General features: G+C 50.6%; 1 protein-coding gene and 1 non-coding gene across 2 annotated transcripts; both read right to left on the bottom strand.

The window, feature by feature from the left end:
• Positions 1-2626: 2626 nt before the first annotated feature.
• LOC115080315 (zinc finger protein 773-like) lies at positions 2627-11500 on the bottom strand. The gene is made up of 4 exons (XM_029584466.1): positions 11348-11500; positions 5283-5418; positions 3450-3576; positions 2627-2793 (listed from the first exon to the last, which is right to left on the bottom strand). Exons 2-4 carry the CDS (start codon positions 5373-5375, stop codon positions 2627-2629), a joined length of 387 nt encoding a protein of 128 aa, XP_029440326.1. The 5' UTR covers positions 5376-5418; positions 11348-11500.
• Positions 11501-13638: 2138 nt separating this feature from the next.
• On the bottom strand, positions 13639-13712 carry TRNAT-AGU. The gene has a single exon. It is a non-coding gene; the product is annotated as a tRNA-Thr (tRNA).
• Positions 13713-13934: the final 222 nt, after the last annotated feature.

The following is a 13934-nucleotide window of genomic DNA, read 5'->3' as shown; positions in this document are numbered from 1 at the left end:
GTCAGATTGATAAGGTAGAAACACAGTTTTTCTAGGCACAAGAGGACACGGAGACAGGAGACATACGATAAAGCATGGCTCGAGAAATGGAAAACTGGACAACGAATCGGAGTAGAAACAGTCTTGGCCGTGCTGTCTGCACCTTAATTATTACAGCGGGTCCCGCATTTTCAATGGTTTTTTTTCCTTTTGCTTGCTTGTACTTTCAATACACAGAGGGGGTGGCGGGGCAGGGCAGGATCTGGGATAAGGTCAGGATGTTCCCCCGGTGCAGGACTCACCTATCATGGGCTGAGGAAGCCCTTCTTGTCCCTCTGGCTCCTGAGGGTCCCAGGGACAGGTCTCTTCCTCCTCCTCCTCCTGCTTAATCCGGAAGAGAAGGTCTGGTTTCACTGGTGTCCAAAAAAAGATAAAAGAAATGATAAACTGAATGGCTTTCAAAGGGAAGGAAAACAATCAGCTCCATCTTTGTTCCAGGGGAAAGAAATCCAGTCCTGGTTTTACCTCCCCCCCCCCCCATTATCTGGTGTATGGCCTTGCAGTTCGACAAGCCCACGCACGAAACAGAGGTAAACCAAAAGAATGGCACCAGTTAGCGATTCCACCAACCCCCTCCCCAAGGCATCCGTGAGAGATACCAGACCACGCAGATGGACCGGAGTGCCGGGGACGGACTGTGCCACCACGATGCACAGCCCAGGTCCGACCGGACTCTCCCCCACCAAAAGAAAGCTTTGCTGAAAGCAAAGCTCGGTTCACAGGCTTTGACCTTCACGCTGGCCTCCAAAATGCTGATTCAGCACGAGGTTAAAACAACAACAACAAAAAAACACACACACAACCCAAAACAACACAACTCAACTAATCAAATAAATAAATAAAACCACCACTGATTTTGCTCCGCAGGTTAAAAAAAAATGTCTTCCTGACCTCTAAAAGGAGGTGAGAGCAAACCTGTGAGAACCTGCAGAAATCTGAACACCCAGCAACATCCCATAACCTCTAGGACCTTCATTTTCCTAAGACTAATGAAAAGTCGGGGTAGGATGGAACCTCAAGAGGCCATCTAGAACCGGACAACAGAATGGGGTTGGAAGGGACCTCCCACGGTATGCCCGGGCCGTGAGGGGGAGGGGTTTATGTATGTATTGGCGGTAGGGGTTTTATGGGGGGGGGGGCAGTCCGTGTTGGTTGGCCATTCTCGTATCTCGGAAGTGGGAAAGCTGAGGCTCCCGAGCCACGCAGCTCCAAGTTGCCTCTCCCCTCCCGACGCTAGCTGAAGAGGAAAACTTTATCTTAAAGGAGCAGCTGTATCTTCGATGCCGATCTCCTCCGCTTGCCTGCAGTTGGAAAGTCCCACAGATTCCATGGGGCACCACGGGGCAGCCACTTCAGCTCCCGCTCAGCCAGCCACAGGCGCTACCCAGAGGCCCCCAGAGGTGCAGCCGCTCGCCTGTCTGCGAAAAGAAACTTCCACGGCTGTAAGAACCCCCCCCCCCCCCCCGTGTCAGCTGGAAGCCAGAGTGGGGGTGGTGTGGAACAGCAGATCTTAACTGGGGGTGCTGGGGAGGGGAACCACAGATCGAATTTGAATGGCATCTCTTAGTTGCAGGGGGCTGGGAATGGGGCAGAGGCCCCTGGCTGTAGCTATGCTTTGGATTATTGCCCTGGAATAAAGTACCCGGCAGAGATTTGCGCTTGCTTTTCTTTTTCTATGGCTATTTCCCCTGCCTCCCCGGGACCACCTCTGGCATGATGCGGAACGACGAGGCGTGCTCTCGCCCACGGAGAGGGGAGGTGCAATCTTCCAAAAAGTCTTGGTTCCGCGGGTGAGAACGCCGGCCCGTGCAGGAACGGCTTTGAACGCTGCCGTCGGGGAGGGTCAATTTTTCAAACCCAGGAAAAGGCTGGGGCAAGACAAGACCCGTGGCCTTGCCACACGCTGTCTACGTGGGAAAATCTCTCACGAGCTTCCTGACGTGGCGTAACTCCCATGTGCAGATTGACCCGCGTGGTTTCTGGGGGGGGTTTTTTTTAGCTAAAGCGTGCACATAAAATCCAAACTCCCCTCCGGTTCCGTCCCGCTGAAGAGTCTCTTTTTTGGCGTGGGGTTATGTGCGTTACTTTTTTGCTCGCAAAGCCTGGCACATTTTTGCATAAAACAGTGTTTTAGGAGCATAAACGGCTTTGAACATGTAGGCACGTATCATGCAGTGGAGCGTGTCACTGTAATAATGTCCACGTGTAGGATGCAGCTCTCGAAATATTTTGGTTAAAGACAAAACGGCAGATTACAACCTTGCAATCATATGCAGATAACGTGAAAAAGCTAAAATAAATAAATAAATAAAATAAAATAAGAAAAAACCCAAAGCCACCGAAGCACCCCCATCTCCTGCCACAAAATACAAAAGAAAGCCAGGAGTACTTTTTAATCCTCTTTGGCTAAGCTGATTGACTTACGAAGTCAAGAGGTCGTCAGGACATTTTTGGAGTGGGGGGAAACGAGTTTGCTCTGGGAGACATGCAGTCAACTTAAACTCACAGGTACTGAGGTCCACGGCATGTCCTCCTCCCTCCGAGTCAAGGCGGTCTCTGCGGCAGGACTCTTCCCCTGACCTGATCTTTAGCAGAATATCGGCATTGACGATAGTGTAACCTGGCATTTAAAGAGAGCAGGGGTGAAGAGTTTGGCACCTGTGTCATTTCCACTGCTCACTCGACACTCGGGGTGCTTCGGTTTCTCCAAAACGAATAGCCCGGCGACTGACCAGCTCTTGCGGTTGGGCTTTTCTGAAAACATGGCACGTATTTCAAAGAGCTATATCAGAGGGGTATGAGCCATGACACACATTGATCTGCGTATCGTTGGATGCTGTGGGAGAGAGCACGTGAGGAGTGGGGGAAAGGGAAGACAGAGAAAGCAAGAACATCCACCTGTCTACACTGAAGCGGGATATCTACATTTCCGATAATAATAAGGGTATAAAAGATAGGAGGTCTGATTAATAAAAAGCTTTGCCCCACTTTGCGACAATGCAGGAACGGGAGGAATATTTCTCAATCAGCTCTGTGGCAAGAGAGACTCAGTAGAGTCGTGCGAGGAAAAGGGAATCAAAACCATGGCTGCCATAGAATGGACTCCCCATCGGGGCAGTTGCTCCTGTTACCTCAGTCACAGGAATTCCTGCCTGGGAAGCCAGAAAGTTGAGGCGTCAAACCCACTAGACCCTGCCTCTCCCATTTGGAGAATCAGGCTACGATGGTGAGGAACCATCTTGACGATGCAATCCGTCATCTGATGGGGGTCAACTGCTTAGTGAGAGCTACAATGAAGAGATCCCATGAAGCCAAGAGGAGCAAACAAAGGGCATTCGTGTGAGGGACCTGAGAAGAAGCAGTATCGTCTTCCCTGCCCCACCTCACCCCACAATTTCCATGACCCTTACCCAGAGAAATCAATATCCAATGGATCTCCTTCATCACGCCCCTGTAAAGTTCCTTCTGTCGCTCTTCCAGCACCTCCCACTCTTCCTCTGAGAAATAAGCCGCCACATTGCTGAACGTCACCGAGGCCTAGCAAGGAAAAACACAACATAGTGGCACCTTCCGAGATCACCTCTACTACCAGGGATGCCCTCTCTCTGTATCAGAGCTTTGAGTATTATCGTACAATATGAAGATTCTGATGGTAATTAATGAAGGCAGTGCCTGGCCCACTCTCACTTCTTGCTGCTATACCGCAGACCTTCCCCAATGTCTGGCTTTATCCCTTCTCCTCAGCCCCTGCTCCTCCCAGAGGATCCTCCGTGCCCATCCCAGGCTTTAGCCCTTGCTCCCTCACCGCAGAGGATCCTCTGTGCCCATGCCAGGCTTTACCCCTCACTCCCTCCCCACTGAGGATCCTGTGGGAAAGCTACTGAGTATCCCTGGTTATGAGCAAGGAGGAACGCGTCTATTCTTTTGGATTCCGCCGGATATTTGCAACCCGAGTGGCCGCTTCCGGAGACAAGGACGCTGGGCTCGATGGATATCTGGTTCGCCTCTGCATAGTGTGCTTCTTAGGTTCCTTCACAGGCCCAACTTCCCGATCAGGGCCTTCTGATGCAACGTGCCCAGCTGCATCCACCCAAAGAGTTTGCACCAGTTCTCAAAAGGGGAAGGCATGAAAACCGCCCGGGAGAAAAAAAACAAAACAGCACCGGCAGCTACCTGTGCCTGCTTTTTTTTTTTGAGGTTAATAAACAGGGGTTGTTGCCTCACCCAGAACATCTCTGGCTTGAAGTGGGGGGGGGGGGGGGTGGAAGAATGCACGCGCTCGTACCCAGGTGAGGGAGGGGGGCAGGCAATTTACCCCTCCGTGGCAGAAGGAAGGAGAAGATAAAAACATCGAGCCCGGCATCCAGTCCGGATCACTTGGAAGTCCCCGGTAGATCTGTTCCAAGCTGCGGATGCCCACAAGTAACGGGGCTAATAAGTGTTACTGGGCCTGTCCTCCAGGACATTGTCCAAATCTTTTTTACCTCAGCAGTAAATGCGGACACGCTCCTGGAGACAGGTCCACTAACATTTAACGGCCAGGAAGGGACTAAGATCCTCCTCATTCCTCCCCTCTCCTTCCCGCTCCACTTTCAGCATCCACCTCTTCTTCCTCCATCCCGCAAACAAGAGCTGAGGCCTGGAGCTTTCTGCTCCTGGGGAAAGGCAGCCCCCCGGGGCAAAGAGGGAAGGGGCTGAACTGACACCGCAGGACCAAGAAGAGTTCGCCCCCCCTTGCTTTCTGCTCCAGTCTCTCCCCTCGTGTCGTCCCTCTCCCAAGGTGCTGCCTCTTACCTTAAGGACAGAAGAGGAAGGGGCTGGAATGGAAAGTAGGGGGCTCAGCTTTGAGCTCCAGCCTCACCCCCTCCCCTCCTGTCCCAGCACCAAAATGTGAGGGAGAGAGGGAACAACAGGGCTGGATGAGGGAGCAGAGTGAATCTGCTCCAGGCTCACCTCCTCTCCTCCTTTTACCTACACAGGACAGGAGGAGAGGGGAATGACAGGGGATTGGAGGGGATTGGACTGGGGGGGCAGAGTAGCTCTTCTTTGCTTTGCTCTGTCCATGCCAGCCTTGCTCCCTCCCCTCCTGTTCCCTGTGCACTGCCTGGGAAGGGAGGAGCTGGAGCAGAAAGCAAAGGGCTGATCCCTGCTGCCTGAGATCCCAGACATTAGCCAAGAGAGGCGGGGCCCATGACTGACTTTCCAGTGGCGCCTTTCACTTGCTCACTTAAAAACTGTCTCACCCGATCAGAGCCGAGCTCAGCCATGGTGAGTCCCTGCGTTCCTGCCTGGCAGTGGCACGGTCCCCTTGCAGTATTGTGGCCACCAGTGGACATTCATCAGAGGGGCAAGCCCACAGGGTCTGTGGCGCGAGGTCACCTGGGAGGAAACAGAAGAGGAGACGGGCAGGGAGACAAGAGGCTAGTCAGCACCTTTTACTCATGCGTACTACACTCCCTGGAACTGGAGGAAGCTCAGGGCAACCTGGAAGAGAAGGTGTGCACTAGTTCCCATAAAAGAGAACGGGAAGGGACGGTGACATTAACAGAAGTAACCCGGGACAGGGGCAACACTACCAGCAATAAGAGCACAGGGGACGCCTTCCTGGCAGTAACACAGGACTGGCGGGGTCTTCATTTATTTCTCTGTGAACATTTGCTATTTTGCCTTTTCCAAGCGAGCCTCAAGGCGGGCTACAGTCAGAGGAAAGGTAAATTTCCTCGTACAGATAATGCGTGGGGAACATGAAACAGGGCACACAAAGATAGGATTAGGACCCAGGGGGATGAAATGGTCAGCTAGGGTAGCGGTATAACCCGGCAGAAGGAAATTAGAAATGTCACCCCCCAAATACCAAGAGAAAGGGTGCAGGGGATAACAAGAGTCAGCTGAATAAGGCACAAAACAAGTCCAAGAGAAGCAGAAACCTGAACGACAGAAGCTGGAAAGCTATCAGCACAAATGCTCATAGTCTGGGCAATCCCAGTCCTGCAGGCTGTAATGGTGGAAGCGGGTTCACGGAGTCTCAGGACTGGGATGCGGCCATCCCGGGCTATAACTTGTTAAGGAAGGCCAGAGAGGACAGGACGGGGGGGGGGGGGGGAGGAGTGGCTCATTATGTCAGAAACAATATCCAAACATCTGAGCTGCAAGGAAGATGGGGCAAAGAAGAAGCACTATGGGCCGTCCTAAAACAAGATGACGGGGCATCCATTTTTACTGGGGTGGTTTACAGGCCTCGGACTCACACGGAAGAACTGGACAGAGATCTGGCTGAAGACACCCAAAAGGTGGGAAAGAAAGGCGAAGTGATGATTGTTGGAGATTTTAATCTGCTGGACGTGGACTGGAGAATCCCTTCTGCGTAATCTAACAGAAATAGAGAGATAGTGGATGCCCTGCAAGGAGCTCTGTTCAAACAGATGGTAATGGAACCCACGAGGGAGGGAGCTACACTCGATTTAGTGCTCACTAACGGGGGTAGTGTCTCTAATGTCCGGGTAGGAGCCCACCTCAGCACCAGTGATCATCCAACGGTTTGGTTTGATAGCGCAAATAGGATATGGAGAGGTCACACGAAGACCCGAGTTTTAAATTTCAAAAATACAGACTTTGTGGAAACAGGGACGTACCTGGAGGTAGAACTAGACGCCTGGGAGAAAATGGGTGCAGTGGAACAACAGTGGGCCAAACTAAAAGGAGCAATTACAAAGGCAACAAATCTAAATGTTAGAAACGTAAACAAAAGCAAGAGAAATAAGGAACCGATCTGGTTCTCAAAGGAGGTGGCTGACAAAGACAAAAAGAGCAGCGTTCAAGAAATATAAAGGATCCCAAAGGGAGGAACACAGGGAAGAATATCTGGAGAAACTGAGGGAGAGGAAGAAAATAATCAAGAAAGCGAAAAGTCAGGCAGAAGAAAGGATTGCCAAAGAGGTAAAGCGCGGTGACCAACATTTTTCAGATACATCAGAGAAAGGAGAAAGGTCCGAAGTGATAAGGTGACAATGATCAATGTGCGGAGATAGATGAAGAAATGGCCGAAATATTAAACAAATACTTCAGTTCAGTGTTCACTAAAGAGGACCCTGGAGAAGGACCCTCGCTAGTTAATGAGACTGTGGATGGGAGTGGAGTAGACAAATCCATTTACAGAAGAGAATGTATGGGAGGAGCTAGGAAACCTGAAAGTGGACAAGGATGAGATTCATCCCAGCTCAGAGATGTGCTGGAGGGGCCGCTGCATTACCTGATCAATAGATCCCTGGGAACGGGAGTGGTACCGAGTGATTGGAGAAGAGTGGTGGTGGTCCCGCTTCACAAGAGTGGGAGCAGAGAGGAGGCCGTAGGTTAGCCTCACCTCGGTGGTGGGAAAAGTAATGGAGTCCCTGCTGAAGTAAAAGATAGTGAACTATCTACAAGTCTGGAGGGTTGCTGGACCTGAGGCAGCATGGATTCAGCAGGGGAAGGTGCTGTCAGACAAATCTGATTGACTTTTTGATTGGGTGACTAGAGAATTGGATCGAGGAAGAGCACTCGATGTCATCTACTTGGATTTCAGCAAAGCTTTTGCTCCGGTCCCACATAGGAGGCTTGTGAATAACCAATAAGCCTTCATGCTGTTGATGCAACTCCATCACTGCTCTCTGCTTTAACGGCAGGAGGAAAAGGGGAATTAGACTCAGACAGCAACCAACAAGGACATTGAATTTTATAGTCTGGGAAAACAAATAAGCATGGGGGTAACTCACTGATGCAGCTGTCACTACCCTTAACCAATAAGCCTGATACCTTTGATGCAACTCCAGCATTGCTCTCTGCTTCAACGGCAAGAGGTAATGGGGAATTGGACTCAGACAGCAAGCAATAAGGGCCCTGACTTTGAGGGTTTGGGAAACTAAGTATGGGGGAGACCTGTATGGCACAGCAGATACTACCACAAACCTGCTGGGCAGAATGGATGGACAGTTAGGCCCTTTTCTGGTAATGGACCTAACTGTCCATTACCAGAAAAGGGACCTAACAAGGTTCCTGTCCCTCCAATAATAGAGGGACAGGAACCTTGTGCAGCAGAATAGAGTCGCTAGGTAACATGCTCAGTGCTATTTATTTATTTATTTAAAAATATTTCTATACCATCTTTTCAATCAAAGTTTGACCAAGACGGTTTACAACATTAAATTAAAACTTGCATCAAAAAATAAGTAACTAAAAATTATTTTTAACTAAGAAACAATAAAAATAAAAAACAAAACAAAAAATAACAAATAAAGTAAAATAATAGGAGGAAAAAAAATACAATATATCTTTATAAACCCTACTCTTTTAAACATAACTATACTATTTTTACAAAAACAAGTAGAAAGCCAGAAAAGATAAAAATTAGATATCCTAGGGACCCTGTCTCAGTGCTAGTTGAGGATGCGGCCTTGTGATCAAGTTCCGGGAGGAAAATGACATTTTACCCTCCCAGTAATAGCTGCACCACTGGGAAGGGTTGGACAGAGAAGTTACACAGTATGGGAGGGAGAGCCGTGGCCAGCAAGAGTAGCAGAGAGGGAGCATTAATAGCAGTACCACAGGATGGGTGGAGGATTAACAGCAGGAATACAAGAAAGGGAAGCATTAATAGCAGGCACACAAGGTGGTGTGGAGTTACTAGCAATAACAGGCCGGGGGGAACATTAATAGGGCAGGAAGAGGATTAACAGCAGTAACAGAGGATTGATTTATTTATTTTATTTAAAGGTTTTTATATACTGATTACTGTTTGCACATCGTATCGGTTTACATGGAGCAGTGTAGTTAAATAAAAAGAGTAACAGTTACATGGAACAAATTGGTTAAATAACACGATAAGCAAAAGGGTATATGGTGCGGACTGTTCAAGGCATTAAGAGAGAACAGGAGGGAGTAGTAACAGTAGTTACATATGCCAGGAAAGCGTTAATAAGGTACCAGGGGACAAAGGAAGCAGCAGTAACACAAGACAGTGGGGCGAGTTAATGGCAGTAACAGGAAGATGAGCAGTGTTAATAGCAGTAACACAAAATGATGGGAAATGTTATTAGCAAATAACAGGATGGGGTGGGGGCATTAATAGCAGTAACACGGGATGGTGGGGAGCGTCATTAGCACTAGCAGGTCGGGGTAGGCATTAATAGCAGTAACACGGGATGGTGGGGAGCGTCATTAGCACTAGCAGGTCGGGGGAGGCATTAACAGCAGTAACACGGGATGGTGGGGAGCGTCATTAGCACTAGCAGGTCGGGGGAGGCATTAATAGCAGTAACACGGGATGGTGGGGAGCGTTATTAGCACTAGCAGGTCAGGGGAGGCATTAATAGCAGTAACACGGGATGGTGGGGAGCATCATTAGCACTAGCAAGTCGGGGTAGGCATTAATAGCAGTAACACGGGATGGTGGGGAGCGTCATTAACACTAGCAGGTCGGGGGAGGCATTAATAGCAGTAACACGGGATGGTGGGGAGCGTCATTAGCACTAGCAGGTCGGGGTAGGCATTAATAGCAGTAACACGGGATGGTGGGGAGCGTCATTAGCACTAGCAGGTCAGGGGAGGCATTAATAGCAGTAACACGGGATGGTGGGGAGCGTCATTAGCACTAGCAGGTCAGGGGAGGCATTAATAGCAGAAACACGGGATGGTGGGGAGCGTTATTAGCACTAGCAGGTCAGGGGAGGCATTAATAGCAGTAACACGGGATGGTGGGGAGCGTTATTAGCACTAGCAGGTCGGGGGAGGCAGTAACCCAGGATGGTGGGGAGCATTATCAGCACTAGCAGGTCGGGGGAGGCATTAATAGTAACACGGAATGGTGGGGAGCGTCATTAGCCCTAGCAGGTCAGGGGAGGCAGTAACACAGGATGGCGGGGAGCGTTATTAGCATTAGCAGGTCGGGGAGGCATTAATAGTAACACGGGATGGTGGGGAGCGTCATTAGCACTAGCAGGTCGGGGGAGGCATTAATAGCAGTAACACGGGATGGTGGGGAGCATCATTAGCACTAGCAGGTCGGGGGAGGCATTAACAGCAGTAACACGGGATGGTGGGGAGCATCATTAGCACTAGCAGGTCGGGGGAGGCATTAACAGCAGTAACACGGGATGGTGGGGAGCATCATTAGCACTAGCAGGTCGGGGGAGGCATTAACAGCAGTAACACGGGATGGTGGGGAGCGTCATTAGCACTAGCAGGTCGGGGGAGGCATTAACAGCAGTAACACGGGATGGTGGGGAGCGTCATTAGCACTAGCAGGTCGGGGGAGGCATTAACAGCAGTAACACGGGATGGTGGGGAGCATCATTAGCACTAGCAGGTCGGGGGAGGAATTAACAGCAGTAACACGGGATGGTGGGGAGCGTCATTAGCACTAGCAGGTCGGGGGAGGCATTAACAGCAGTAACACGGGATGGTGGGGAGCATCATTAGCACTAGCAGGTCGGGGGAGGAATTAACAGCAGTAACACGGGATGGTGGGGAGCATCATTGGCACTAGCAGGTCAGGGGAGGCATTAATAGCAGTAACACGGGATGGTGGGGAGCGTCATTAGCACTAGCAGGTCGGGGGAGGCATTAACAGCAGTAACACGGGATGGTGGGGAGCGTCATTAGCACTAGCAGGTCGGGGGAGGCATTAACAGCAGTAACACGGGATGGTGGGGAGCGTCATTAGCACTAGCAGGTCGGGGGAGGCATTAACAGCAGTAACACGGGATGGTGGGGAGCATCATTAGCACTAGCAGGTCGGGGGAGGCATTAACAGCAGTAACACGGGATGGTGGGGAGCGTCATTAGCACTAGCAGGTCGGGGGAGGCATTAACAGCAGTAACAGAGGACGGGGGAACACTAATAATAGCTACCTAGGCCAATGGAGGTTTGTTAATAACAGTAACAAAACAGGGCAGGGTTGACAGCAATAAGAAGGGGGTGTCCAGCGCAGTATGGCCGGCCGGCGGGAGTGGCCATAAATAGGGCTGGCGGAAGCATCCAGCGCAATAACAGGGGAGCGATAAGCCCAGTGACCCTGGCTGGAGGGGGCATGCCGCTCCGATCTGGCGGAAAATTAATCTAAATAAAGAGAAAATCCATTCATTCATTCATTCATTACCAGCAAAAACCCAGGGGAGGGGGAAGCAGTAATAACGGGCCCTCAGCATGGGAAAGAGCTGCTGATCCCATGTAGGTCCTTGGAGGCCTCTTGCAACCCTGAGGTCAAAGTCCAGGCCGGGCCTTGGCAGCGAGCCCCCTCTCCAGATCAGGGCCGGAGGCCAGGCCTCCTCTTACCGGTGCAGGGAACCTCCTTGCCTGGGGGTGCAGCGCTGCTCCGGGGCTGGGGTGCCCTCACCTCCCCTTCCACTGTTCTCAGTGCCTGGCACTGGCAGCTGCCATGCCGCTCTCCCTGCTACGCATGCCCAGGCCCCTCCCTCTCTGGGCGCTCTCCCTGCCCCTGCTTCATCCACGGTCCCTAGACTTCCTCTTCCTGCCTCTGCCTACCCTGCTCCTCCACTCTCTGCCCCCTGCCCATGGTATCTCACAGCGCCTGCCCTCCCTACCCCTCGCTCCATGCACAACCCCTGCGCTCTCTGCGGTCTGCGTCTTCTTTTGCTACCCTCCCGGGGGCTGCTCCCCTGCTGCTCTTGTCTTCAGCCCCAGCTAGGACACTGGCACTCCGATAACGCATGCACAGAAATAAAGGTTGACAAACACAAACAACAAAAAATATAAGGCGATCCCTTTGTATTGCTTTAAATATATATCTTGACTAGGTTTCGGGAGCTCATCCTTTCTTCTTCAAGTCAGAATCCAATGAGCAAAAGAATGCATTTTATATAAAGCAGTGTGGCTACCATAAGAGAATCATAAAAGTTATTTCAGTGACAGGGATAAAGGAGGTTTGATGGGTGATCAGAAAGTGGAAGGCAAGATAATTTTATGATTGCTAATGTGTTAGGAGACCTAGGGTCTTAGTCCTTATCCTCTATTCTAAAGCATCTTTAAGTGGAAGGGTAGGCTGATAGAGCAATGGACTATAAGACCCAGGTTCAAATCCCACATCCCCACCACCACTGTTTCTCCTTGTGACCTTGGGAAAGTCACTTGATCTCCCATTGCCTCCGATATCCACTTAGACTGTAAGTTCTCTGAGGCAGGGACATATCCTTACCTCAATATTATTAAGGTTTTTAGCTGCCTTGACCATTGTTTGGAAAGATGAACTGCAAATATCCAGATATATAATATGATGCTCCCCCCCCCCCCTACCCCCAGCTCTTCTCCATCTTTCAACCCTTGCCATAGATTATCATCCTTTTTCATCCTCTGCTGGGATGGGGGTATAGCAAGATCTCCTCCAGGGTGGCCACCAGGCTATGTAACATCAGCCTGGCTTTTAGGGCGTACAGAAGCAGACACATCAGGTAAATATTCAGTGTGGTTAGCATGAAAGTCAGTCCTGGCTTTGGCTAGGGACTAGGGTCACAGCTGCAGGTATAGGAGGGGAGGAGAGAGGACATGTTTCTTAACTGCAGAGTTCTTGGGTTAATATTGGTCAGACGTCTCAAGGTGAGCAGGTGATGGGATGGCAAGGCCCAACTTACACAGGACCAACCTTACAGCCCAACACAAGCTACTGGTCGAGAGCTCCTCAGCCCATGCCCAGGAGCCAGAGAAAGGATGGGGTGGTTCCATTGCTAGGACAGTCTGATTAGGGAGGTCTCTATTGGTGAAAGAGGCAGAAAGAGCAGCCTGGGGCAGGAGCTAGACTGGGACAGGTTCCTGTCCCAGTCTAGCTCCTGCCCCAAGGTGAGAAAGGTGCTAGATGGGAGCAGTGAGGAAGGGGGGGAAGGGGGGAGAGAGAGTATTAGTCTCAGAAAGGGACAGGGGAGGTGATTTGTCGGACAAGCAGGGCTGCTCTTTCTGCCTCTTTCACCAATAGAGACCTCCCTAATCAGACTGTCCTAGCAATGGAACCACCCCATCCTTTCTCTGGCTCCTGGGCATGGGCTGAGGAGCTCTCGACCAGTGGCTTGTGTTGGGCTGTAAGGTTGGTCCTGTGTAAGTTGGGCCTTGCCATCCCATCACCTGCTCAAGTTGCTGGGAGAATCAGGAATAAGGTTTTCTATTGTATATATTATCTCACTTTGTAAACATAATATATACACTATCCCTGTGGCAGAAACTCAGAGAGGGGCAGATGTTAAGTGGATTTTAACTCTGTCTTCTAGGGGACATGGGTGAGGATTGCCACCGGCCCTCCCTGTCAGCTCAGGGCCTGCCCACCAAGGCTTATTGAAAACAAAGTTCGCCTCTACTAGGCTGACCCTGTCACCCCATGTCAGCTGAACTGTTTGCCCCCGCCAAGAAAATCAGATGTACAAACCCATGCATACAATGGTGCAAAAAAATCAGGATCTCATCTGCCTGTTAGGGGGTGACCTGGGTGAGTTGGCAACCCCGAGATCACTTTACCCTCCACCTAAGGTTGCCAACTGGGTCCAGATTTTCAGGACAGGTTGTTCCACTCCTGGTTTTACACCCAGTGCATGCAGGGACTTGTAGTCTTGCTCCTCTAAGGAAGGCACTGCTGGGATTTGAACCCAGGATTTCCTGTTTACTAGATAGGTGCTTTTACCAACTAAGCCACAGCACCTGCTGCGCTCCTCTAGGGACCAGCAATAGGGAAATCTAAACTACAAGTCCCTGCATGCAATGGGGTAAAGCCAGAACTGGATTAACCTATCCTGACAATCTGGACCCAGTTGGCAACCCTAATGTACTCTATACAGTTAAAATGTTTTCGAGGGGTTTATAATTATTATTCTAAATAGTGCCTCCATTCAAGGGGGGCCCACACAGCAACAAAAAGCAGGTG

Source organism: Rhinatrema bivittatum, chromosome 19, assembly GCF_901001135.1.
Source record: "Rhinatrema bivittatum chromosome 19, aRhiBiv1.1, whole genome shotgun sequence".
Lineage (NCBI taxonomy): Eukaryota > Metazoa > Chordata > Amphibia > Gymnophiona > Rhinatrematidae > Rhinatrema > Rhinatrema bivittatum.
Note: the sequence above shows the minus strand (reverse complement) of the source record. Positions and strands in the feature narration are given on the sequence as shown.